This window comes from Vulpes vulpes, chromosome 11, assembly GCF_048418805.1.
Source record: "Vulpes vulpes isolate BD-2025 chromosome 11, VulVul3, whole genome shotgun sequence".
Lineage (NCBI taxonomy): Eukaryota > Metazoa > Chordata > Mammalia > Carnivora > Canidae > Vulpes > Vulpes vulpes.
The window spans coordinates 64,615,922-64,641,327 of NC_132790.1; the positions used below are offsets into that span (position 1 = coordinate 64,615,922).

The 25,406-nt window shown below is 42.1% G+C and overlaps 1 protein-coding gene across 2 annotated transcripts in view; it reads right to left on the minus strand.

Annotated features, from left to right (window-relative positions):
- TGFBR2 (transforming growth factor beta receptor 2) overlaps positions 1 to 25,406 on the minus strand; it is an 89,779-nt gene that overhangs the window by 41,090 nt on the left and 23,283 nt on the right. Inside the window, exons 1-3 of one of the 2 annotated variants that reach the window (XM_072726628.1) lie at positions 17,273 to 17,445; positions 12,936 to 13,104; positions 7,730 to 7,920 (exon numbers count right to left, since the gene is read on the minus strand). In XM_072726628.1, coding sequence (XP_072582729.1) covers positions 7,730 to 7,920; positions 12,936 to 13,104; positions 17,273 to 17,348 — 436 coding nt within the window. In that variant the 5' untranslated portion in view covers positions 17,349 to 17,445. Of the gene's footprint in view, positions 1 to 7,729; positions 7,921 to 12,935; positions 13,105 to 17,272; positions 17,446 to 25,406 lie in introns of those variants that run through there. The other variant, XM_072726627.1, reaches the window with a different exon arrangement.

Sequence of the window (25,406 nt, forward strand, 5' to 3'; positions counted from 1 at the left end):
CCTGTTTAACAAAAAAAGCTCAGGTAGAGTAGGGAAGGAAGACAAGAGAAGTAAAAGTAAGGTGATGGAATGAAGACAATGAGAAGACAAATGCGGAACACAGGCAAGCAGGGGTGTTATCAGTAGACACATACTTGCTAGAAGCCCAACTTAGTTGGTATTGAACGGGGATATACCAAAAAAAGAAAAAAAAAAAAAAACAACCCACAATCTACGTCAGGAGCTGAGGTCTGTTTTTGTAAATGAAGTGTTATTGGAACACAGCTGCATCCAATTGTTTATATGCTGTCTCTGGCAGCTTCCACAGCAGAGCGGCGTAGCTGGAACAGAGAGACTCGAGGGCCCACAAAGCTAGAAACTATTTACTAAGTGGTCCTTTAGCAAAGGAGTTTGCTGACCTCTACTCTATACGCTTCAAAGTGTCCTTAAGATCAGAAACAAACAGGACCCCATGAGGGAAACACTCTTTCTAAGGGGGGCAGCTGAGAGAAATTTCTCCTGGCTTCTTCCTGAACAGAACAATGCAATGCAACAGTTTCCCCAGCAGTATTCCTTACAGTAAACATATAGTCCTGATTTCCCTTCTCAAAGCTCCTTGCTCATCTGCCTACATCCAATGATAAGATATCTGAATCTAGGGGAGCAGCAGTCACCAAACAGCCAAAGTTTTATTGAAGACTTGTCTCTGCCAGGTACAACTCTAAGTCCCCTACACGGACAAAGTCTTTATCTTCACAAGAATCCTGTCCAAAGAAGCGTTATTTCTATCCCTATTTTTCAGAGGGGAAAGCAGAGGTGAAGTAGTTCACTCAGGGAGAGTTTATAAGTGGTGTAGTGGGCATCTGCACTCATCATCTTACTGGGGGAAGGGGGGAACCATGAGCTTCCCAAAAGGTGAGCATCCTGCTGGCCATCCGTTACATTATAAACATCATTTCTCACAAATTCACGAACAGCGTAAGCCGGAGATGGTACGTCTTGCCAAAGATTTGTTGAATAGTGAGTCTGTACTTCAGTTCAGTGACTGGTCCTGTATCCACAGAAGAGGCGGCCTCTTATGTGAGGGGTGCAAACTGCCATGGCTGTACACCTGACAAAAAAGCATACACCCCTACACACCCGACCTGACTGTGGAAGACTGAGGGAATTCCCTGAGGAAGAGACAAGATTCTCTGATTCTCTGTGGACAAAAGGTGAAGAACCAACTGTGAGATCTTGGGAAATTCATGCCACTCTCTGGAGACACACTTCTTTGTAATAAGTAAAATGAAAAGTTCAGATGAGCTTATTTCAAAGGATTCACTTCAGTGTAAAAGATTATGACCCCGAAAGAGGCAGGAGATAACAAATGTCAGGAAGTGGAGAGAAGGAAAACTTGTTTGCACTGTTGGTGGGAATGTACATTGGCACAGCCACGAAACAATATGGTGGTTCCTCAAAAAATTAAAAGTAGAAATACCATATGATCCAGCGATCCCACTTCAGATTAAATAACCAAAGGAAATGAAAACAGGATCTTAAATATATATCTGCACTTCCATATTCACTGCAGCATTACCTGCAATGGTTGAGAAACAGAAACAACCTAAGTGCCCATTATTTGGTGACTGGATAAAGATGTAGACTATATACACACACAAACACGATGGAGTAATATTCAGCCCTGGGAAGAAGGCAGTTCACAACAACATGGATGGACCTCCAAGGGCATTAACTGAGTAAAATAAGCTAGACAGAGAAAGATAATTACTGCATGGTATCACTTTTATGTGGACTCTAAAAAAAAAAAAAAGTCAAACTCATAGAAAGTAGAAAGACTTCACAGGCTGGAGAGAAAGAGAAATAGAGGTTGATAAAAAGGTAGAGCCTTTCAGCTAGAAGGTGAATACGATCAGAAGATCTAATGTAAAACATGGTGAATATAGTTGGTAATGCTGTCTCGTATCATCGAAATTTGTTAAAAGAGTAGAATCTAAAGTCTCACACACACACATAAATATGTGAGGTGATGGCGGTTATTAACTGGATGAAAGGAATCCCTTCATAATTTCATAATGAATGTGTAAACATTTAACATCTTACAATTCTATTTGCCTATTATACATTAGTAAAGCTGGAAACAATGCTGAACATGTCAGGAAAAAAACACTAGGGGTGCCTTGGTGGCTCAGTTGGTTGAGCATGCAAATCTTGATTTCAGTTCAGGTCATATCTCAGGGTCACAGGATCAAGCCCTGTGTGGGGCTCCACACTAGGTGGGGAATCTGCTTGGGATTTTCTCTCTCTCTCTCTCTCTTCCTCCACCCTTTACCCCTCTAAAATAAATAAGTGAATATTCAAATATATATGTGTCTCTAGGAAACAAGACCGCATACCTGAGAGCGGTTAGCACAGGTGACCATTCCAACCCAGTGCAGTGATCATTGCTGCTAATGTTCTAATTATTCTATGAATTTCCACAGCGTGGGTGCTAAACAAGGCATCAGCTTGCTAGCTCTTCAGTTAAGGAAGGGGCTGGGTCTCTAGCCTTGAAACTAGACTTTTTAAAATTCAGGACTTGAGTTTAATGCTAATTCCCTTTCTTGCAGAGCCATAGTGTCTCTCAATTTCCAGAATGAGAAGTTCACAAGTCAGAGGGAAAGGTGGGATGGCCAGGGGTCCAGTCATCTGGGAGCTGGAAGCTCCTATAAGTCACCTTCTTGTTTTCCACATATCCAACTCTAGCAAATGATCGTAACAGACAACTGAGGAACAAACCGATTTAGGCAAATTCTTCTTAACGTTACTGTATTACTTGGCCAGAGCTCCCCAGGGCTACCAAAATCCCCTCCTCAGTAGACCCAATTCAGAACCACATCCGAAAAGTGTTCCCAAACATCTTGCTTTGAGATGTATCAGGGGACAATCCCCCAGACAGATGAACATAAACACTATCATGGAAACCAAAGAAATGTTACCTAAAAGGTGTTTGATATCTACATGCAGCTGTCAGCACCAACTTTGTGGAGTATTTATAAAAAAAAATGACCTTTACTATCACTGTTGAAAGACACACCCACAATTCACTGGGGAGTTCTGCTACATGATACATGAATGGACTGAATACAATGACTTTAGCTCATTCCCAAATGACCAGGTTTAAGGCCAAATGTATTTCTCTTGGGCTGATTAGCTCAGCAAGTTACCAAGCATGAACTTCACAAGGCCCAGCTCTGGTACCATGTTCAGCTGGGTGAGTTCACACCAGTGCTTTTCACTTCGGTGTGCAAATGAATCACCAAGGACATTGTTATAGAGCAGATGCTGGTGCAAGAGGTCCAGGAGGCTGTGTACATCTGACAAGCTCCCTGGTAAGGCTGCCCCTGCTGGTGCACTAAGACTTTGTGTATGAAAGGTTCTCACCATTTGGAAGAGTTGTTCTCCTTGGCACAGTGTTCCCCTTCCCCAGCAAGGAAAGAGTAAGCCAGACTCTGTACTGGCTACTGTGCTGGGCTCTCCCAGCATCACCCACCTCCTTTGGCCACCACCCCCGCCCCAGCCATGCCAGGCCAGAGGTCCCACTCTCAGCACGAAGAGGTCAATGGTGGCACAGCCACTCAATGAGAAGGCACATGGCCCAAAGCGAGCCTTCTGCTGAGAACAAGTATCGGGAGTGGATTCCTTCAGCAAGGACAGTGTGACTGCCCTGGTCACTGATCTGAGAGGTACTTGTGACTTTTATTTAGCTGCCTCCTGCTGTGATTCTGAGTCAAAACAGGAACAAGGTGCCTAATTTGTAATATCATCCGGCCATGTAAGGGATGTGGTTCGCTTTGATTAGAAATCCTAGACTCAACATGTTCCCCTTGCCTCCATGAAGGCGTGTGGAGGATGAGACAAAACACGCCCTCTGTGTGATACCCAGAGGGGTCTGAACACTCTGCTGGCATGCCATGGTCAACCCACAACTCTACAACCTCAGTCCTGGTGCAGACCTAGGACCTAGACGCTACACGGTTCTACTCCTCATCTCAAGCAAAAGTCCCAAATCCTGTACAAAGCCCTAAATAATATTAGCAGCCAAGAGTGACTCCTCCCACCGTACTACTCTGCGTGCACCCATCTATTCAACTCTGCCAATGCCACCTCACTCCCACCCCGCCCTTTCATTCCCATCTCACACACAAGAGGACTGCAACATAGAGATATCAGGCAACTGGCCCAAGGTGGCAAAGCTAGCAAGCAGCGGAATAGGCCTTCAATGCTGGGAAACCCATCTCAGGCTCTCACTCTTGACCAAAGTCACACTACATGGTTTCTCTCTTTCCTAAAACAGCAAAAATCACCCCCGTGCTCAGGGCCCTGCAAATTAAGGATCTTTGCTGCCCTGAGAAACTGTTTATGGAATGAATAAAACGGAGTGGTTGTGTTGGATTCTTAAAGGTTCAGTGGGAGCTGAATAACCGCACACCCACACTGTCTTTGCAAAGTGGGTATCTGCAAGTCAATAGAGCAGCTGCTTACTCCAGATTCCCCTCCTCCCACATTCTATGCTCAGTCTAGAAGCCTGACAGATCTCCTCTAACAGCTGTCACAAGCCCATCAATAAGGATTCTCACTGGAATTTGAGGTCTGGGTGAGTCCAAGGGGCATTCCCTGACTTCTCAGAATTCTACATAGCACCTTTTGGCCAAGGGTCTTTCAGAGAGAGACAGGATCCATTCTCTCGAATGTCAGCTATCATGAATAAGAGCACTGAAAATAAAGATTACATTTAAAAAGAAAATCTTGTGGCTCATCTTTTTCCCTTAAGTTTTTTTAAAAAATTATTTATTATTATATAGAGAGATTGAGATTGTAGGAGGCAGGGGCAGAGGAGGAAGAAAGAGAGAGAGAGAATCTCAAGTAGACTCCCCACTTCTGAGCACAGAGCTCTATTCAGGGCTCGACCCCAGGACCCTGAGACCATGACCTGAGCTGAAATCAAGAGTCATGCTCAACCAACTGAGCCACCCAGGGGCCCCTTCCCTTGAATGTTTAAGAAAAAAGGAAGATGTAAGTAATTATTATTCACTGTGTTTGCAGATCAGAAATCTGGCAATGAGAACAGAGCACTATATAATAAAAATAGAGCATAAAACACTTTAGAGTGTTTGTGTTTAACATTTTATTTGACTTGGAGTGGAGAAATAAAGATTGCTTCAAGAGATTTCATTCCTCAGTGTAAGGGAGAGATGGTGGCAATAAGAGTGGAAGTGGGTCCTTAAATATTGCTAATTATGTGGTATTTTAGGTAGGGGAACTATCCCACTGCAGAAATGGGAAATGTCTAAAAATCAAGCATTCCCTGGAGCATTTTAGGAGACTCTGAAGTCATCCAAGCAACCAAGTCATCAGCTCTGCTGGATTTCCTGAGCTGTACAAGGAGAAATGCCTTTATGCTGATTATCTCGCATCATAAGGAAAGAAATAGTCTGATAATGAGGAAGAGGGAAAATATAGACATGGGCCCGTGATTATCACCTGAGTTGAAATACACTGAAAACTGAAGTCATGAATAGCTTAAGAGCTTATACTAATATCTATACTAATATCTATTATCTCCAACTTGTAGGCCATTTATTAACTTTTGTTCCTTTTGGGTAAAATAAACTCTTACATTGTAGATAACCCAGTAGACAAAAGGACAGAAAAGTTTTATGAATGGTAATAAACTTGTTTGGATATTCTGCTATTAGAGATTAATTCCTTTGGCTTAAGCTGGGAGTTCTTTGAAAAGGTGAACTACTTGGGGAAAGAAGATGCTATGTCAGGATATCCAGTGTTACCATGTTTTAGTGTGATTTAATACAGTTACATCTTCCCTCCTAACTCAAATACATAAGAGAAATGAAAGAAAAGGAGTATTTACAGGATGACAAGATAGGAGGGAGAAGTGATTTTAGAAAGTGTGGTGCCGACAAGATGACTATGTCTTACTTTGTACACTGAATAGTTGGCATCGGTAAGGGGTTGGACAAAAAAAGCAGGGAAATGGCAATAGGCGAAGGACACAGAGAGAGAAAAAGGTGGGTGAGCAGTGCTATTGAGTACCACACACAAAGCATGAGACATCGTTTTCATCGTTGGGATATACATAGTAGCAGGGATGGTGTGTAAACCTAGAACTTGTGTTCTAATACTTTAGAACTTTTTTATTGAATACTTTTTTTTATTGAATCAGACCTATTTGGGGCTAAAATAATCTTTCCCCACTCTGAATTTACATTCCTAAAACCAAGATAATATTATTTTCATTATCAGACTGGCAAAATTAAAAGGCTTATATCTCCAGTGTTAAAGAGACATGGATATCCACATACCTAGATATCTTTGTGGGGAGAACAATTTAATAGTGGTTATCCAGATTTAAAATGTGTTTAACTTCTGACCCAAAATTTCATTTCTAGAAATCTATCTTACAGAAATATTAGCACAAATGTACAAGACATTTTTACAAAGATATTCAATGTAGCGTGAAGTGGAAAAGCAGAGACACCTAAATAATCTACCAACAGGGTGAATAGCTAAATCAATCAGAGAAGATAATCCATATTATGGAATTTCTAGAAAATAGTTAAAAGGCACATAGTATATCCATATATATTGTTTTGTTTAAAAGGAGAAGCAAAAGTGGTTGGGTGAAAAAATATTGTCAAATAATATTTATTGTATGCTCAACTATTTGCATTGAAAAGTGGATGAATGTATGAGATGGATGGATGGAGGGAAAAATGGATCGATGGATAGATGAGTGGATGGACAGATACGTGGATTGAGGAAGAGTCAGAAGGAAGAAGAGAGGGAAGAAACAGGGAAAGAGAGGAGGTGAGGAAGGATAATATAAATGAATGATAGAGGCAAGTATGCATCCAACAGACTATCCATGCTAGTTATCTGTCAGGTCAGGAGATGGGATGAGGTTCACGTACCTCCATTTAAAAATTCTTATATACTGTTGGACTGTTTCAATTTTTGACAAGGAGCATACGCTATTTTGTAGCTAAAATCACTGAATAGTGTCTTAAATCGAAGGAGCTGTGTGTGCTCTCCTTTTAAGCTGAGCGAATCCTGAACTTCAAAGATGGAGGATCGAATCTAACCTTGCCTTTCCCTGCCTCCCTGGGTAAACCCTGCCTCCCTGGGTATCCCTTACATGCCCTCTGCATTTCAGTTCTTCTCTCAGAAAGTATCCTTCAGCCAAATCCTAGGAACATGTAGACAAAACCACTTGAGTTAATTCAAGGTAAGTCTCCCCCCAGTATCCAACAGCTTCCTCCAATCTCCAGACAAGTAGTTTTCACATTTGAGTGGCATCAGAATCACCTGGAGGGCTTGCTCAAACACAGACTGTGGCACCCACACCCAGAGTTTCTGCTTCCATAGTCTGGTGTGGGGCCCCCAGATTCTACGTTGCTGGCAATTTCTCAGGTGATTCTGCTACTGCTGCTCCAGGGGTGAAGAACCACCGCTGCAGGTTGAAGGTGAGCAATAATGTGGGCTCTATAAGGAAGAGGGGCTATGGGCCAGGACCAACCCCGCACTCCTTAAGCATCTTGTCCTGCCCGGTGACTAGGTTCCTAAACCACAGAGTATAAACTCCCTCTCCAGGCCCAGAAGACGGAGTTGATGACCAGAGACCATGGACAAGGGACACAAGACATGAACACAGATAAGCTGGGCTCCAGACTCTCAAAGGAAGAAAACTCACCTTCGGAGAAGATGATGTAGTCGTTACACTCGTCGGAGCTACAGGAACACATAAAGAAAGTCTCCCCCAGCACCTTCTTTTCCTTCATAATGCACTTCGAAGAGGCAGCATCCTCGAGAACAATTCCATGGTAGGTATCCTTGGGGTCATGGCAGAGAGTCTCCAGTGTTATGTTCTCATCGTTCTTTCTCCTAGGGTGCAGAGGTTCATGGCAGGGAGAGAAAAGAGATAGAATGAATGAATAAAGCCTGGACAGAAGACCAATCTGGACTGTATTTCCTGCACAAAGTCGTTCAAACAGTGGCAGCTGATTCCTGTTCTCCAATGGTAACACGCTGGCCTCCAGCCTCCTGTGCTTTTCTACTCATTTCAGTTTTTCTATTGCGTATTCTCAAAACCCATCTAGGATTGGAAACATGAAGACCTTTCTTGGGGGCTGTCTGACTAGAGCACTTTACTACATGTTAAGTCCTAAGGAAATCAGTAGAAAGGAAAGCAAGGTAAACTGAAGACCACAAGGTCCTCGGAGTTAAACCTTCTGTCCTGAAAGCACTGCCAGGCTCATGCTGCCCCCCCCAGTTTATCTGACAAAATGGGGGTCACATCTAGCTGAATTGTTCTCAAGGAGCATTCCGGGAAAGTAGCTGCAGTTCCCCGGGTCTGTTTGCTGGGCCCCAGCATGCTCTGTGTGAGGGCGTATTCCGTATCAGCAGCTGGCTGTGTGGACAGAACAGAACACACTTCCTCGATGAAGCACTGGAAGTTTTTTTGACTCACAGAAAGGAACGGAAGAGGGAAAAAATGAAAACACATGGGGAAAGAACTGCAAGGTGTTCTTTATTTGCAGTTCAGTAAAATATTTTATGCTGTCATGAGCGAACTGCTTTTACGTTTACTAGCCCTTCACATCACGTAGCTGAAGCCTAACTCAGCTAAGGGCTCAGAGAATCTCTCATGTGGCATTTTGCTGAGGCCCTAGAGAGTGCTCAGTTGGCTCTATGAGTACATTACATTTAAAAACGACATGACTAATGCCCACTAGTATAATTGCAAAACCAAAATAAAACTCCAGTATCCTTGGAAAAGTATATTATTCTCTGCCTCCTCCAATCTGCTTCTCTCATTAACTTGCCATCTTGGATGACTCCATCCAACACATCCAACACAGAGGTTGGTCTGACCTCTTTCCTCCAATCTCTGACCTTTTCAGATGCAAGGTACCTGTTGTCTTGAACGGTAGTGTCTATATCTAGAGGGGGAGTCTAGGGGAGGGCACCAATCAGGCCCGAATGACTGTCAGTTTTGCAGATATAATCTTCCCTGGAAAGGACTGTGAGTGTGTGCAGGGGAGTGCCTATACATGCCCACATGCCTGCTCACACACACCAGCCTCCCCTCTACAAGCTCACTGCTCACAGCAAGGACAATAGAAGCCAGGCCGAGGCAAGAAGCAGCTAAAGTACAGCCTTTTCCTGAAGAACAGGTGGGGCCATCTCCACAGAGAAAGAGGAACTGGACGGTACCACCTCTGAGAGTGCAACACAATATGTGAACAAGGGGATAAGATGCAGCTGGAAGAGTCTAACTAGGAATGGGAGCCAACGTGTCTGACATCCATGCAACCCAGAGGTGGCTCCTGCAGAGGCATACGTGGCCTTGGTGAAGGAGCTCAAGGGTTCTGGTTCTGGAACTAACACTCCAGCAGGCACAAAAGAAGCAAGCCCTTGCTAAGTAGGTCCCTACTGGTAAAGGAAGAGCCATGATTGGATTCCTTTTTCTAGGGTAGATAGCAGGGAACTATGTGAAACTTAACTTGGCATGATCACACAGCAAACTGTGTACATTTAAAAATCCTCTTATCCTGGGGCACCCGGGTGGCTCAGTGGATGAGCATCTGCCTTTGGCTCAGGTCATGATCCCAGGGTCCTAAGATCCCTCTGCCTATGTCTCTGCCTCTCTCTCTGTCTCTCACGGATAAATAAATAAAATCTTTTTTAAAAATCCATTTATCCTTCACCCAAAGCTACTGGGAAGTCTTGGCAAAAATGGCAGCCATGAAACTATAGTACCTTCCTTCCTGTCCCCCCAGTGGAGCAGATGTATGTGTATGTGCACATGTGCATGCCCAATGAGGGTTGTTTCCCGGTTTGGGTAACAAAATGAAGGCATGCTCAGTCTTCCATACCCCCAGGTAAAAGAACAGTGTCTCTTCCTTAGGAAGCTTCTAGAGCCAAGGAATGGAATGAGGAAGGTACTGGGAGTCCTGAAGGAAAGCTGCTCTATAACCACTGGGCAGTTCTTCAAGAGAATCTTGCCTTCCACTCCCTCGCTGCTTAGAGAATTAAAATCACAGAGAGGAAATTCAATTAGACTACTTGAGCCTGGGGAAAGTCCTTAACTGCTTTCTCCACTCATTCCTCTAACAGTGCTCCTGGGCACGCAAAGTCAACTTTGCAAAATATCTTTGGATACAGCTGAGCATAGGAAGGGAAAATACAATGAAATAAATACAGACTTCCTTGTCCTGAAATATTAGCTCTGAGCCACTGAAGAGGTTTTTCATGATCCACTCACAAAAGAACCACGAAAATAAAACCAATTTCAGTTCCAGGGGATTTTTATCTTGGAAAGAACTTACACATTTGACATGGTATGGGTGCACAACTGACTTCAGTTAAATGAACAAGCGAATCCATGAATGAATGAAAGAAACACCAAGATGAATCGAGGCACTGCAACATACTACCAGGATAGAGCCTTTCAGTTTCCACATCTGGCTGTTAGTTTGGGTTCCCTAGAAACAGACCTTAAGGCTGTGAGATTTCTGTGCAGAGAGTTTTTGGAGAGGAACCTGTAAGGGAAGCAGCACTGCACACAGTGGGGATTGAACCACAACGCAGATCTTAGCAACTGACTCTGATCCCTTGGAAGCTGTGAAGCTCAGATGGTGGGTCAGAGCTGTCCTGAAGGACAGCTCCACTCCCCAAGGAGTATTTGTCTTTGCTTAGACAGGTAAAAACAATATTCACTGCATTAACTCTTGATGGTGGGAACAGTGAGGAGACAGGAAGGTTTCCTCTCCTCTACATGGTCATATTTTCTGAGACAGCAAGTAATGCCTCAATTCTAGTTATTGGAATCCCAGGGAGACTTGATTCCCATTCAGTCACTGGGTCTTGTACCATGGGTCAATAAAAAAATATCTTTATTAGATGAGCCTGTCTGGAGTAGTAGAAGTAAGCTGTCTTGCCACAGTGCATATGTAAGTAAGGATGATCAGCAGAGAACAGAAGCAAAGAAGGAACCACTGAAGCCACCCAATCTGGTATCTCAATCTTTCCTGCACTAGACTTGATGGGTGGTCCCTCGGCATCTCCTGAACTTTGACTCCTCAGAGGAGGAAGCCTGTTTTGCTGTTAAGAAACCACGATTGTGAAAATGTTTAAACTTATACTGAAGCCTGCCCTCTTATAAATTTTATGGATCCTCTTTTTGCCCTTCAGAATTACCCAGAACAAGTTTATTATATTTTCTACTTGAGAACCCACCCAGCACATCTCTCAACAGAACTCATGTCTTCTCTCTACTGGACTTGCTGTGTCTGATTTCATCAGGCATTCCTCACGTGGCAAACTTCCTAAGCCTGCAGTCATACTGGCCCCTTTGGGTCTCAACAGGATCTATGTCAAAATCCTTTTTGCAAAAGCATTGTTCAAAACCGGACCTGAATGAAGTTGGCAGGTACAGCAAGCTGTCACGACAGCTCTTTGCTCTTAACATTCCTTTAGTTCTTAAGAAACTAGTTCATCCTCAGCATGTACAGAAATTTGCAAGCTGTTCAGATCTACCATCAAGGCTAACTGTATGTGGTCAGAAGACTTGTTCCCCAAACGAGGGGGTGGGAAGATATTTGGGTTTATATCCTCATTTATCAATTGGCAGGGAGATGCCTAGGTTACTTAAGAAAAACGTGGCTAATAAATTAAAAACATCAGGATAAGTCTGCAAATGTTTTATTTCTTTTTCTTTTTTAAAAAATATTTTATTTAATTGTTCATTAGAGACAAGAGAAAGAGGCAGAAACATAGGTAGAGGGAGAAGCAGGTTTCCCTTGGGGATACGGATGTGGGACTCAATCCCAGGACCCTGGGATCACATCCTGAGCTGAAGGCAGACACTCAACCACTGAGTCACCCAGGTGCCCTGCAAATGTTATATTTCACTAATGAATTTTTACCTTTTTATAAAATGAGGGCTCTTTTTTTTTCTTTTTTTTTTTTTAAATTTTTATTTATTTATGATAGTCACAGAGAGAGAGAGAGGCAGAGACACAGGCAGAGGGAGAAGCAGGCTCCATGCACCGGGAGCCCGACGTGGGATTTGATCCTGGGTCTCCAGGATTGCGCCCCGGGCCAAAGGCAAGCGCCAAACCACTGCGCCACCCAGGGATCCCAAAAATGAGGGCTCTTTTAATCTCTATTCTCCTTTTATCTCTTGCTCATACTCCCAATCCATAACTATGAAGGAATCAAAGGATTTGTGAGAATTGTGTATGTGTGTGTATGTGTGTATTAAGATGGGGGAGATGAAAGAGGAGGGGGAGAGAGAGACCAACTATGGTGGAAATGTGATCTAAGAGAAATGCACAGTGCCGATCCAAGACGATGTAGTATGTAGCCCGTGGTGCTGTGAGTGACATGGCCAGGGTTTCTGACTAAAGAATGAGTTGTTTTTCTGGTGCTGCAAAAAGCTTCCCTTTTTTTGACAAAGCCTTCCCTCTTCCAATAGCCCTCCTTTCATCATCTCTCCTTCCACAGAACAAGACTGAAATGGCCTCAGAAGAACAAAGCTCCTGGTGTCACTCTGGGGTACCAAGGGGGTGACAGTTAAAATGACAAGTGGCAAATGTCTCTCCTTCATACAAGGAAGGGGCCCTCCTGGATTTTATTGTGAATATTAAAGGTCATCTTACATACTGTCACAGGCATACACACACACACACACACACACACACACACACACACACACAGATGTGTACGTATCTGAGAATGTACAGAACATCTCTGGAAATTCCATTTAATATTTGAAAGACAAATAGCCTGAAGGAAAGGTACATGTGAGGCATGGAGACACCCTCAACTCTATGCACCATGGTGTGCATCACTCACAAAATGGGGGAAAGGAAGATTTTTAAAGGTCACCTTACCAGACAGCCAGACAGACTTCATGTGGCTTCTCACAGATGGATGTAATGCTGCAGTTGCTCATGCAGGATTTCTGGTTGTCACAGGTGGAAGATCTCACATCACAAAATTTACACAATTGTGGAAATTTGATGACACCATTGCTGTCAGTGACCATCATGTCATTATTAACTGGGGAGAGAAAAGAAAGACACGTTAAATGAGTATCTCACTGCTAGGCTGCCTGCCAATGAATTCCTGATGATGTTATGCAATTTCAAATGAACCAAAATAATGCCTTCACATCCAATTAGAATTTCCTTCACATACGCACTTTGTAATGAAAGTCATTGTAGGGTGCTGTGGCTGGGATAGAAGGGGAGGTTCGAGTAACTCCTTGCTTTTGTTAGTGATTACCATAAGGCACTCTAGCTCCAAACACAATCATTCAATCAAGAAACATAGATCTGATTGGTCCACTGCATAGTTATGGGTGCTAGGAGTGCAGACAATACTACCTGAAGGAAATTATCATTTAGTTGAGTAGACAGACAAGGAAACAGATGAGGGTAGGGTAACCCAAACTAGAGAGAAGCATGGAGGATAAGGGATCCTGACATGTGTCACCATCCAGATGGGCAGAAACAGATCACAATGGAGCAGAGCTGGTGCAAAGGGGTGTTGGCCTACTCAGAGGAGACAGTGGAGGTGAGGTAGGAGACTGCCCTCGTTCTCTTGACCTGTATAGGAAGAGCACTAAGGGCCTTCCTTGCAAGAGACTAGTTCTAATTTCTCCCCATCACCTTGAGGGAAATCAGGTGATTAATCAACACTGTCTCTGAGACAGAATCCCAAACATTGGTGAGGCTCAAAGCACTGGAGTCCTGCAGGTGAGGACAAGCTGAGTTCTACCTCAAGAGTCTGTTTTATGTCCTGCACATCTACCTCACTCACTTACTTATCATCTATTCACTAAAATGCAAGCTCCACAAGCTTTTGTCTGCCTTGTTTACATACTGGGTCTCCAGTGCGAAGAGGAGGACCTGCTACATAGAAGATATCCAAAAGTATCTGTTGAATGAGTGACTGAATAGTGAATACACAAAGGGATCAATATAACAAGTTCACATTTGGCTCTTTAAACCAAGTAGAGGGATCCCTGGGTGGCGCAGCGGTTTGGCGCCTGCCTTTGACCCAGGGTGTGATCCTGGGGTCCCAGGATCGAGCCCCACATCAGGCTCCCTGCGTGGAGCCTGCTTCTCCCTCTGCCTGTGTCTCTGCCTCTCTCTCTCTCTCAGTCTATGTCTCTCATAAATAAATAAATAAAATCTTTTAAAAAAAATAAACCAAGTAGAAAAAGATACAAAAATTCTTCACTCAGATGGGAGGGTTGCGATTATAAATGCAATATTCATTCACAGTCATCCATAACACGTTAAAGATAGACTGTTTTGAGAAAAAACCATGCTACATGTTGAAAGGCCATTAAAAAAGGTGTAACACTGCCGCCCCCATCTTTTTCATCCAAGAGATCTATCTATTGGCAAAAATGGAAGTTAAAGGGATGAGTTTGGAGAGTCAAGTGAAGTAGGACAAGGCTATGAGGCATTTGGTCAACAAACATGACTTAGAGACACTTCCAAGCTAGGCTAAGAAATGTTATGTGCCTAGACCACCTGTAGCACTGGCCACTAGGAAGCTGGGAGGTGTGCTTCTCCCAGGGATCTCTGTTGGAAAGGCCTGAGGCGAGCCTCCTCATCTCCTTCCTCTCTCAAGTATGCTCCTGCCTAATGCCAGGCAAACAACTTCAATGTCCTCCCATGGTATCTCTCTGTCCTGTGAATTTTAGATTTCTGTCATCCACACTTTGCCACGAAACCCTTTTTGTCACTTGAGCATAGCACCTGTTTCCTAGGTGTCTAAAAATACAAACATATATAAATTTAAGATTTGCTTTCTTGTGGTAACATTAAATATAGAAGGAAAAAAAAAAACCTCATTCATCCCTCTCAGGCCTCAAGTTCATTTCAGGAAGTATATTTTTAGGCAACAAACTATTTTGAAATTTGTCTCCCAGACCAAGAGCCCTATGCTAAGCTAAAAATACAGGCCAAAATGCTTTCTGAACTTTGTGTTCAACTTGGTATTAAGACGACAATAAATATATATATTTTCCTACAACAGTTAGATTTGGATCTTTCTGTGAAGCAACTAATTTATCCCTCTAGGTTTCCCTATAAGAATGGGTAAAACAACAAAAGCCTGGGTCATATTTTGTTATGAGATTTTGTGTTTTTGGTACAGGGTATATTTTACACAAACAAACATGTCTTTGCTGGTTAGGAAGCTTTGTTGTTTTTAAATATAAAATCAAACCTCCATGAAATGGAATTCAGCCTTTTTGCATTTTAGGATTTCAGCTTGTACTAGTTAGTAGTTATCAACTTTGAGGGCATGTTACAATCAATCACCTAGGAAATTTCAAAAATAATAAGTCCTGAGTCCCACTTCCAGATTTGCTGATTTGATTATTCTAGAAGGTGGCCTGAACATCAGGATTTTTCGAAGCTGCCTAGATATTCTAATGTGCACCCTAGGCAGAGAACATTGACCTAGAATGAGCTGAAAACAACACGACTGGCACAAAACAAAAAGGCACCACACCACCACACATACACACACACATGCACACATTCACACACAACTTCTGTGACAGTGAAGGAGCAGTCCTTCAATAATCTGGAAGGAGTTTTCTTGTGAAAAACAGGTTCTTAAAGCTATGTGATGAACTCTTTTACACCTCACATGGAAAGGAGTCCTTTGCTTGGCTGGCCAATGATTTTCTAACACAAGCTAAGAAGTGTGAGAAAAGCTAGAGGAGGCAGGAGTGAAAGGAGAGAAGTGCAAACAGTGAGTCTGCTGTTGGAAGCCACAGAGGCGGCCACAGACGTGTTGACAAGTATAAGTGGTTTAGATCTGATGCCTACAAAACACAATCAACAGTGAAAACACAAAACACAAAAGAGGGCCATCAAAAAAAGAAAGAAAGAAAGAAAGAAAGAAAGAAAGAAAGAAAGAAAGAAAGAAAGAAAGAGAATAGAGAAGGGTCACCAAGCTTCATAGCTCTGGAGGTGTTACTCAGACCGCAGTCTGCAAATGGGGCCCCTGGAGACATACAGGTGTACGATGCACACTGCCTACTGTAAGACCCAGGAAGGGAAGACCTTTGCAATGAACTCTGGGAAAAATGCAAACAGCCAATTTCACTCTGTTCTCAGAGACACAGGCCTATGGGGGAGGGGATGGCGTACAATGGGAACTCATACATGAAGTACCTACTGTGTGCCACTTAAAGTACGTAAGTTATCACATATCATGTCATAAGTACCCAGTGAGGAGGCCTCATTTTTCTATTTATTATTGTAAAAGCTGACCACTGCTAAGGTGAACAGACTTTTTAGTTTGATCAGCTTTTTTTTTTTTTTTTTAATTTGAAAGCCTTTACCAGGGGCATATTCACTATAATGCATAACGTCTTCTCCCCATTCCCCAGCCAGCCACTGCCTACTAACTGACCTCAGGAGGATCCCACCTTGACAACCCCAGTCAGTCAATAACTGTCAGTCTCTGCTTTAAGCCTTGTGAATGGGATAGGGTGAATTATAAAGGGTAAAGCTACCCTTAAGCTTTGTTGGAGGTCACCGAATTTTGATTAAAAACTTTAGTAAAGTCAGTCTGGGGAGAAGGGTGGAGACATACACATAGTTTTGCTCATCATTGCAGAGGGTTGACTAACAGGTATCCTGAAGACCCATAAACCCCTCCTGAAGAATCCAAGGACTGGCCCAGTGTCCTCAAGGGTCACTAATAGCACCCTAAGTAGTACACCATTCATCGGAGTGGGGTGGAGGGCTCCTGGGGGCAGGAAACGAGGCAATGGCTTATTCACTGTAGACACAATTACATCTGTACATTCCAATCGTCTGGAAAAGAAGTTACAATTGCGTTTGCAAGTATCAACCATTTTATGTTCAATAATGTTCGTGAAGCCTAAGTAATGGAGATTAAATGTATATATGTCAATAGCCAGGGACAAAGATAGTACCCTAAACAGCGCAACAAAACACATCTGATAAACCCCAAAATAAACCCTAACCAACTTCAAAATTACTTCCAATTCAGGTTAAATTACTCTCCTGTGTCCTTAGTTAATATGTTCTCATGTGAAGGCAGTGTATTTTAGTGTCTATAGGCCCTCTGCATGCAGCTGACCATCCTCAGGGAATTTTCAACCCATAACAGGCAAATTTGTTATTCATAATGTCCCCCCGAAAGAGGTTCCACTAAGAGTATTTCTCACCTAGAAAGTCATTCACTAAAGGAAGTGAGCATGGGCAGCTTCTTTCAGCATATGATGGGGTCACATGGCACATCATATTTCACTTCTCTTCAAACAAACCCATGAGTAATATCAAGACCTTCAGTCTGGGTCATGCTGCCTTCCTCATTTTGGGGCATATTTTCCCCAAACTCATTGCCTGGAGACACAAGTTACAAGTCTTGAGAATATGAATTAAGTAAATGCTTAGCTGTGTCTATTTCTGGAAAAGTACTGTTGTCTTTGAAGATCAGAGATAAGCAGCCTAATAAGGCTTAGATTTACTCCAGATAAATATAGGGAATTTTGGATATAAATTCTTAGTCCATATCTTGGGAATGGTGTCAACTATTAACTAAACAATTAGGTAAAATCTCAAGACTCTACAAATAATCTTAAACACTATTCATGTGTCTTTAAATTCATGCATCTATCTACTATTGTTTAGTGGTGTGTTTGGGGGGTAGGACACTTAATAATTAATTTATTCTACAAATGCTTGTGACTGTCTTGCTAAGTGCTATATATTTCAGAGCAGGACCACGAAAATTAATACAACTACCTGCAGCACCTCAAAGAATAATCCATGGCAACTGGCAAACAGAACTTAGTATGCTTCTGAGCAGTGCTTCTCAGATGTTAAGAGGGACACAAAGCTTTTGGGAATACATTTAACCCACAGGTGTGGGGTAGTGTATTGGCTCAGGGGCTAGCAAGTCTGAAATTTATAGGGCAGGCCAGCAGGCTGGAAATTCAGGCAGGAATGAAAGTGGCAGTGTTGAAACAGAATTTCTTCTCTGGGAAAACTTTTCTGCTCCCAAGGCCTTCTAATGTATTGAAAGAGGCTCAGTCACATTGCCGGGGTTAATCTCCTTTATTTCAAGTCTAGGGACTGCAGTTGTTAATCACATCTGCAAAGTACCTTCACAGCAACACCCAGGTTAATGTGTGATGGAAGAACTGGGCCCCGTAACCTGACCAAGCCCTCATCACACTGAGCATTACAGGTAGGAGCTGAGACCATTCTCAGGTTAGGCCCATGCTGCTGGTTCGTATGTTGAATGGGAAGGCAAGGGTGAACTGGGTTTTTGACTGGCCACTATTTCCCTTTCTCCACTCATGCCGGATCCAGCAAAATTAAATACTATTCCTCACCTTTTTTACAGGCATGTCTCATCTTACAGTTCTTTCCATCTGCTTTTCTCTTGAGTCTGGCCTCTTAAACGATCACAGGCCCAGAGGCTCTGATCACCATATGGGCCCAGAATTGAAAGACTTGTTCTCTGAAAGAAGGTTTTTAATTGCAGTTGGCATTTCAGAGTCAGACACTGAGGCAACCATCTGGCAGGCAGCCGCCATGGTCTGTGATGCTGGCAACAAACACCACACGGCCCCCGAGACCAGGTGGGACAAGTGTATTGGTCCGTCACACACGTCCTCCTCTCTAGAACAAAGCAGCAAGTCAAGCAGCCTCAGAGGAGTCCCTTCATGATTCTTCATGAAAGAAAGACATTTCCAAGTGAATAAAATACTTTGGCCCATTACTATAAACAAGCAAAAAACACCTTGTGATTAAGTCAAAGATATTTTAAGTCAAGGAATATTTTTTCTTCTCTACGGCATACCTGGAAAGTCTAACACAATGCAATACCTTCTGTTTTTAGTTTCAAAAGTGCTTGAACCCTCACTCTCTAAGTTATTATAAATATATTGAGAGCAGGGGAGGTGGGCTTTCCTTCAAGTGATGGTCCTACTTGGTCTCTGGAGCACTAGGATCAGTAGGAGAGAAACCACCATGTAGTTACCTTGGAGACCATGGTATGGATAGGAGAGAAATAGAGGCAGAAGCAGAATTATCAATTGCAACCTACTTGCCTTTAAATTTAAGCAGGATGCCAGAAAAGGAGAAAGAGCTGCTAGAGTCTGTCTTTGAAGAATGGGTGGTTTTGAGAAGTAGGAGGACAAAAAGGCACCCTGGGCTGAGAACATAGCTCAAACCAGGAAAGGTTGAGCAAAATGAGGGATGCAGACAATCTAGAGACGAGATCTCTGAAGACAGAGAATCACTCAACAAATACACATCCTGCATTTTACAGATGGGAAGACAGAGAGGCACATGTATGTCCTGGTGTGTACGCTGTTCATACAACTGGCCAGACCCAAATGAGATTTAGAAAAGGCAAAGAGAGTTGAGGTAGAGAAAAAGGCCCAGCAGAAGCACAGGACCAAAAACAGAATCTCAGACTTTGTCCACCTACTCTCAGAAACATTCTATGCTAGACATGAACTGAATAAACTCAAGGCCTGGTTTAAAGACTTAGAAGTCAGGGGCTGGCAAGTAAACTAATGGATCTGGACAGTTGTCAACCATCCTAATAAAACTTCACTAAAACCCCGGTAACTGTTGGGGCACTTGGGTGGCTCAATGGTTGCGCATCTGCTTTTGGCTCAGATCATGGTCCGGGGTCCTGGGATGGAGTTCTGCAACAGGCTACCTTGCAGGAAGCCTGCTTCTCCCTCTGCCTATGTCTCTACCTTTCTCTGTGTGTCTCTTATGAGTGAATATATAAATCTTAAAAAAAAAAAAAGTATAGGTAACTGTGAATGAATTAGAGAGGAGGGATATGTGTGTATGTGAATGTGTATGTTCCCTCCCTCTTTGACTAATTCAACTGAGGAATTTGGCTTTGAAGGTTTGGGTTTCTTTTCTTTCCTTTTTCTTTTTTTCTTGTTTTACTTTTTAGCCTTTTTGGTAAAATGAGTTGAATTGTTCACTATGGGTTGCTTTAAGGAAAACTGCATAAACAAACAGAGAGATTTGTATTCACCCAACAAGTGAATTAAGGGATAAAGGAATGTTTCAAGGGGATTAATCCAATAGGGTACTTAAGTTGAAAACTTGACTGTGTCTTTAAAAGAGGATTTTTAAAATTTGATTTTTACAAGGAAAAATTTTAAAGCCATATATAGAATAAAACAAGCTGTAGCTGAATGGAAAAAGTAATTGGCATTTTCTAGTGACAAACATAAAATAACTGAGCTGGAGTTTCAATTGCAAACTTCTCAATTGAACACTCCCCAGCTCCTATCGCTCCAAATAGCTCCCAATATGCACACTCTGTTTTCTTGCTTAGCCCTGAATTTCTTGGATCGCTGAGGATGATGTGCAGCTTGAGTTCTCCCAGCACTTGCTGAATCTGCTTTCTTTTTTTTTGGATATATGTCCCAGAATCAGGTCACATATCAGGTGACAAAACCCAAACACTTAAAATGACTCTTGCAGATGGAAATATCTATATTATTGCCAAAGGCAGTATTTCAGAACCCTCGCATTTTTGCCATATTCAAAGAGCTGAAAAACTTTTAGCTCTCTCAATCATCTTCCTTCATCTTTAATAGGGATCTAGTAGAAAAACAGCCCTCAAAAAGCTGGGCAGGGGTGAGCAGTTGGCCACAAATAGCACCATCCATACGTGGCAATTTTAGTTTATCATTGAGAAAGCTGATTTTCACAGTGTGTTTTATCTGGCAAATCCTAACTATGGAGACTTTGAGATTAGCCAATACCAGGAGCATGCAAGGGCTGGGGCTGAGAAAAAGAGGAAACCAGTTGAAAAATTAAGCCACATTGATGCAAATGGATACTATACCAAGTGAAGGAGTACAATTTGGAACTATTTCACAAACTGTCAACACTGTAACTGTTCTTCCCCTGGGAAATGTTTTAAAGTTGATACTTTATGTAAAGTAATAGTAACTGAGAAAACAATTCTTCCTGAGTTGATACAGCTTGGATGGTATACTGAGGCAACAAGCAAAAGGCTCCAGAGATTATTGCAAGTAAATGTGATTAACTTAACTCTCTTGGTGACAAACACTATTAGTAGATAGCCCGATAGAGGCAAGAAAATGAGCACACAATTTATGGAGTGCTACAGCATTCCAATTCAGCTCAAATAATATGTTACTAGAAAAATTAGCCAACATAAAACCAACATGCATTATGTATCTGCTCAGTGAGCCCTGTCATCTTAAACCCTTACGGCAAGGATGTATGATAGTACAAGACAAGATGCTTACGCTCTTGCAGGGAACCAAAAAAAAAAAAAAGTACAAAAATGATTTTTATCAAAAGAACTTTGGAGATGGGAAGACTCTACATGGAGATGTGCTTCTTAATCAAGTTATTCATTTAAGGTTTAAGCAATATTTTATCTTGAAGCATTGATGCAACCTAATGCCAAATTCAAAACCTAATAGAAAATCTGAGTTTTTTTTTTTAAGGTAGGAACTATTAGAGAATCAGAAAAAATAGGCACTTGAGCCATTTGTTTCAACTAAGCAAGGAATTTGACCTGCGTATCAATTTCCTCTGAGATCGCACTTTTCATTTAGAGAATTTCTCTGTAGAGGCTTTCTCCCCTTCTCTTTAACATGTGCAGCAGCATCCTGGTGCATGCCTGGTGCCTGAGAGATTTTTCTATTACATTTTTATACATATGTGAAAATACTGGTCAAAGCAGATGATCTCCATACTCGTGCTCTGTAAAGGACAGGAAATATGATAGCACTCAGGTCAAGTACTTTTTTAAGAGGTGAGGTCCCAGATGCTTGGTTTCTGACACCAAGTAACCTGGGAGCAGACCAGGCTGGGAGACACTGGAGCAGGGACTGCATGAGCACCGTACAGTCCACAGATGTGCTCTGTTCGGCCTAAACTCTTTTCCTTTGAAAATGTGAACCAGGGGCGCCTGGGTGGCTCAGTCGGTTAAGCATCTGCCTTCTGCTCAGGTTGTGATCTCAGGGTCCTGGGATCAAGCTCCATGTTGGGCTCCCCTCTCAGTGGGGAATCTGCTTCTCCTCTCCCTCTGCCTCTGCCTTTCCTCCTTGGTCAGGCTATCTCTCTCAAATAAATAAATAAAACCTTAAAAAAATAATTGAAACCAAGTTTTAAAATGAGGATATTTCACGTGAAAAGCCAGATTTCCAACTCCAATTAAGAAAATTAAAAGATGTGGCAGGATCTTGTCTGGCCCCTGTGGCTATATCTGAATTTTTACCATTAATGACTTTTTTCATTTAAACTCAATTAACATACATTATTATTGTATTATATTGTATTATATTGTATTATATTGTATTATATTATATTATATTATATTGTATTGTATTATTTAGTTACAGAGGTAGAGTTCAGTGATTTATCAGTCTTATAGAACACCCAGGGCTCATTACTCAAGTGCCCTCCTTAATGCCCATCACCCAGTTGTCCCATCCTCCCACCAGCAACCCTCAGTTTGTTTCCTATGGTTAAGAATCTCTGGGCAGCCCGGGTGGCTCAGTGGTTTAGCGCCACCTTCAGCCCAGGGCCTGATCCTGGAGACCTGGGATCGAGTCCCACATCAGGCTCCCGGCATGGAGCCTGCTTCTCCCTCTGCCTGTGTCTCTGCCTCTCTCTGTGCGTGTGTGTGTCTCTCATAAGTAAATAAATAAAATCTTAATAAAAGGATCTCTGATGGTTTATCTCCCTCTCTGGTTTCATCTTATTTACCCCCTTCTGCTACGCGCCTGTTTTTTTCCTTAAATTCCGCATGAGTGAAATCATATGATATTTGTCTTTCTCTGATTGATTTATTTCACTTTAATGATTTTTTAACATGTCCAATCATTTCTTTCTTCCAATATTAGAGGTTTAACTGGAACACATAATTTCATGTCTAATTCTTCAATATAGATATTTTCCAATATGTATGTGATTCACTAATATGGACATTCACATTTCAGTTTAAGGAAAAGGAAAATTTTCTACTTTAGAAGACAGATCTGTTAGATAATAATAATAATAAATAATAATAATAATAGTTATTTCTACACCATTTATTTATTTTAAAGATTTTATTTATTTATTCATGAGAGACACAGAGGCAGAGACATAGGCAGAGGGAGAAGCAGGATCCCCTCATGATCAGGCCCTGAGCCACCCAGGCATCCCTACACCATTTATTGAATGCAGACCAAATGCCTAGTCCAATACTAAGTGTTGTGATGATTATTTCATGTGTTTTTGTCATCGCTATTTTATAGATGGGGGAAATTAAGGGTCAAAGAGGTGAAATAACTATCCAAAGTCAATGAGAGATAGCTAAAGAGAAACAAAGCCACAGGTCACAAGAAAACTCTCAGCCCTCCTAATACTAGCAGTGCGATAGCTATTCCTGTGGAAAGGTTCCCGAGCAGAACTTTATACTCCTTCCAGCCGAAGGCAAAGGCACTGAGTGGGGCCAGAAGGGGTTGTGGGTGGTGGAAGGGGGTGGGGGTGGGAGTAGGGACAGAGAAGCAGTACATTTCTTATAAAATAGCTTTGATTCTTTGTAATTACTTATTTTAGAAGACATATATAATACAGGCAGCTTGGTAAAGTCCAATACTTTTCAAGTCAAAGACTTCAGAGTTGAGGTTCTGTTAACTAGAGCCGCAGGACCCAAGGCAAAACACTTAACTTCTTGGAACCCCCCATTTCTGAATCTACGAAATAGTACTTTCTGGGGTCAGGATGGAGAGAAAATATGCTTCAAGTACACGTGAAAATCATCCGGACAATAAAAAGTGCCATACAAGCACTCTGGTTAGAAAAGTAACACAGCATGCAACACTCTCACAAAAGAAAATTATGGGAAAGGCATGACAAGATAATTAAGAGTTTGGTAAACCTATTCCTAGTCATCAACGGAAGGCAGCAGTTTGATGACTTCTATGAAATATTTCAGGAAATTTGAAGGAATAGACAAACTGAAATATAGTAACATTTTGTGACCACCGCGCTTCAAAGCTTTCAAAGAGATCTAATGGAATCAACCACTGCTGTAATAAAGTTCCCAAGAGTGCTCAGATTTTTAAACACCCTTCTAGAGCCAAATGATCTGGCTTTAAAATATTGTTCATAACCCGCGTAGGTCTGGCAAATAGGCAGTAACTTGAGCATCAAGTTCGATTTTCAAATCCTCTGCTGACTCTTGCACAGCACTCAACAGGGGGAGCTGATCCGTCTTGACTTCGAGGCACTTCGTGTGTTGTTTGGCAACATGCTAATAAAATTAGTGAGTTTGACATGCAGAGATGGGGAGGCACCGAGGCGCCTTGAAGGTTGCGGGATTCTAAAATGCTGAAATAAAGTTATGTTTGGCCTCCTTTCTCAAGGAAATAAAACCAGTACAATTTGATGCGCAGCTGATGAAAAAATTGGAGGAGAGTATGAGCAACAATTTGACTAGATTGTTAAGTACCTGGCCAAGAAGTGTTCTATGCCATTCAGATATGTGAAAAGCAATATTCTTCAATCTCTTCTCCTTGAAGTCATTTACTCATGTAAAAATTAATTATGTCATATTGCTATGCAGTTTCTACCAGAGAATTCATGCTGGGAATAGAAGCAAGTTGCATCAGAGAAGGCCCTGGACAAACTGTGAGCTGGCTTTGAGTTCTCTGAGAAACTATTCAACCACTCTCTGTGCCCATCCTTTGACCAGTCAAATAGGTGGGGTGAATATGATGATCTTCGAGTCCCTTTCATTTTGGAAAATATTCACAGTTCAATCCCCCAAAATCAAGAAAGTTGAATATTTCAAACATGTCACAGCATTGACCTGGCAGCCCTGGTTAAATAGAATGAGATGCTATGTTTCAGCTTACAAGATAAAGGGCTTCGGGACTACCAATCAGTGTGATTTAAGCTCTGTTTTCTCTGCTCATTGAGAAACCCACTCTCTGCAACTTTGGGAGGTCCACCTCTCCTGTTAACACTCAGGCTTAAACCTAATCACTGCAGCTGATCCATCTTGCAAGAACAAATCGTGCATCGTGAGGTTGGAAGGAAGGAAAATTATGTCAAATGACAAAGGATCACTTTCCACTCAGCCCTTGTAGGCATTTCCTCTAATTTTATGGGGGATGTGGAGGAAATTCTGGTTTGGAGCACAGACATTCACTCTAGCAGTTTAAAAAAAACAACCTCTAGCATTTGAAACATGTATGTTTACTCTGAATCCATTTCTGGGCTCAGCTGGAATGATAAGTAATAACATGTATGATTGTACAAAAACATCCTATTACTTGATCT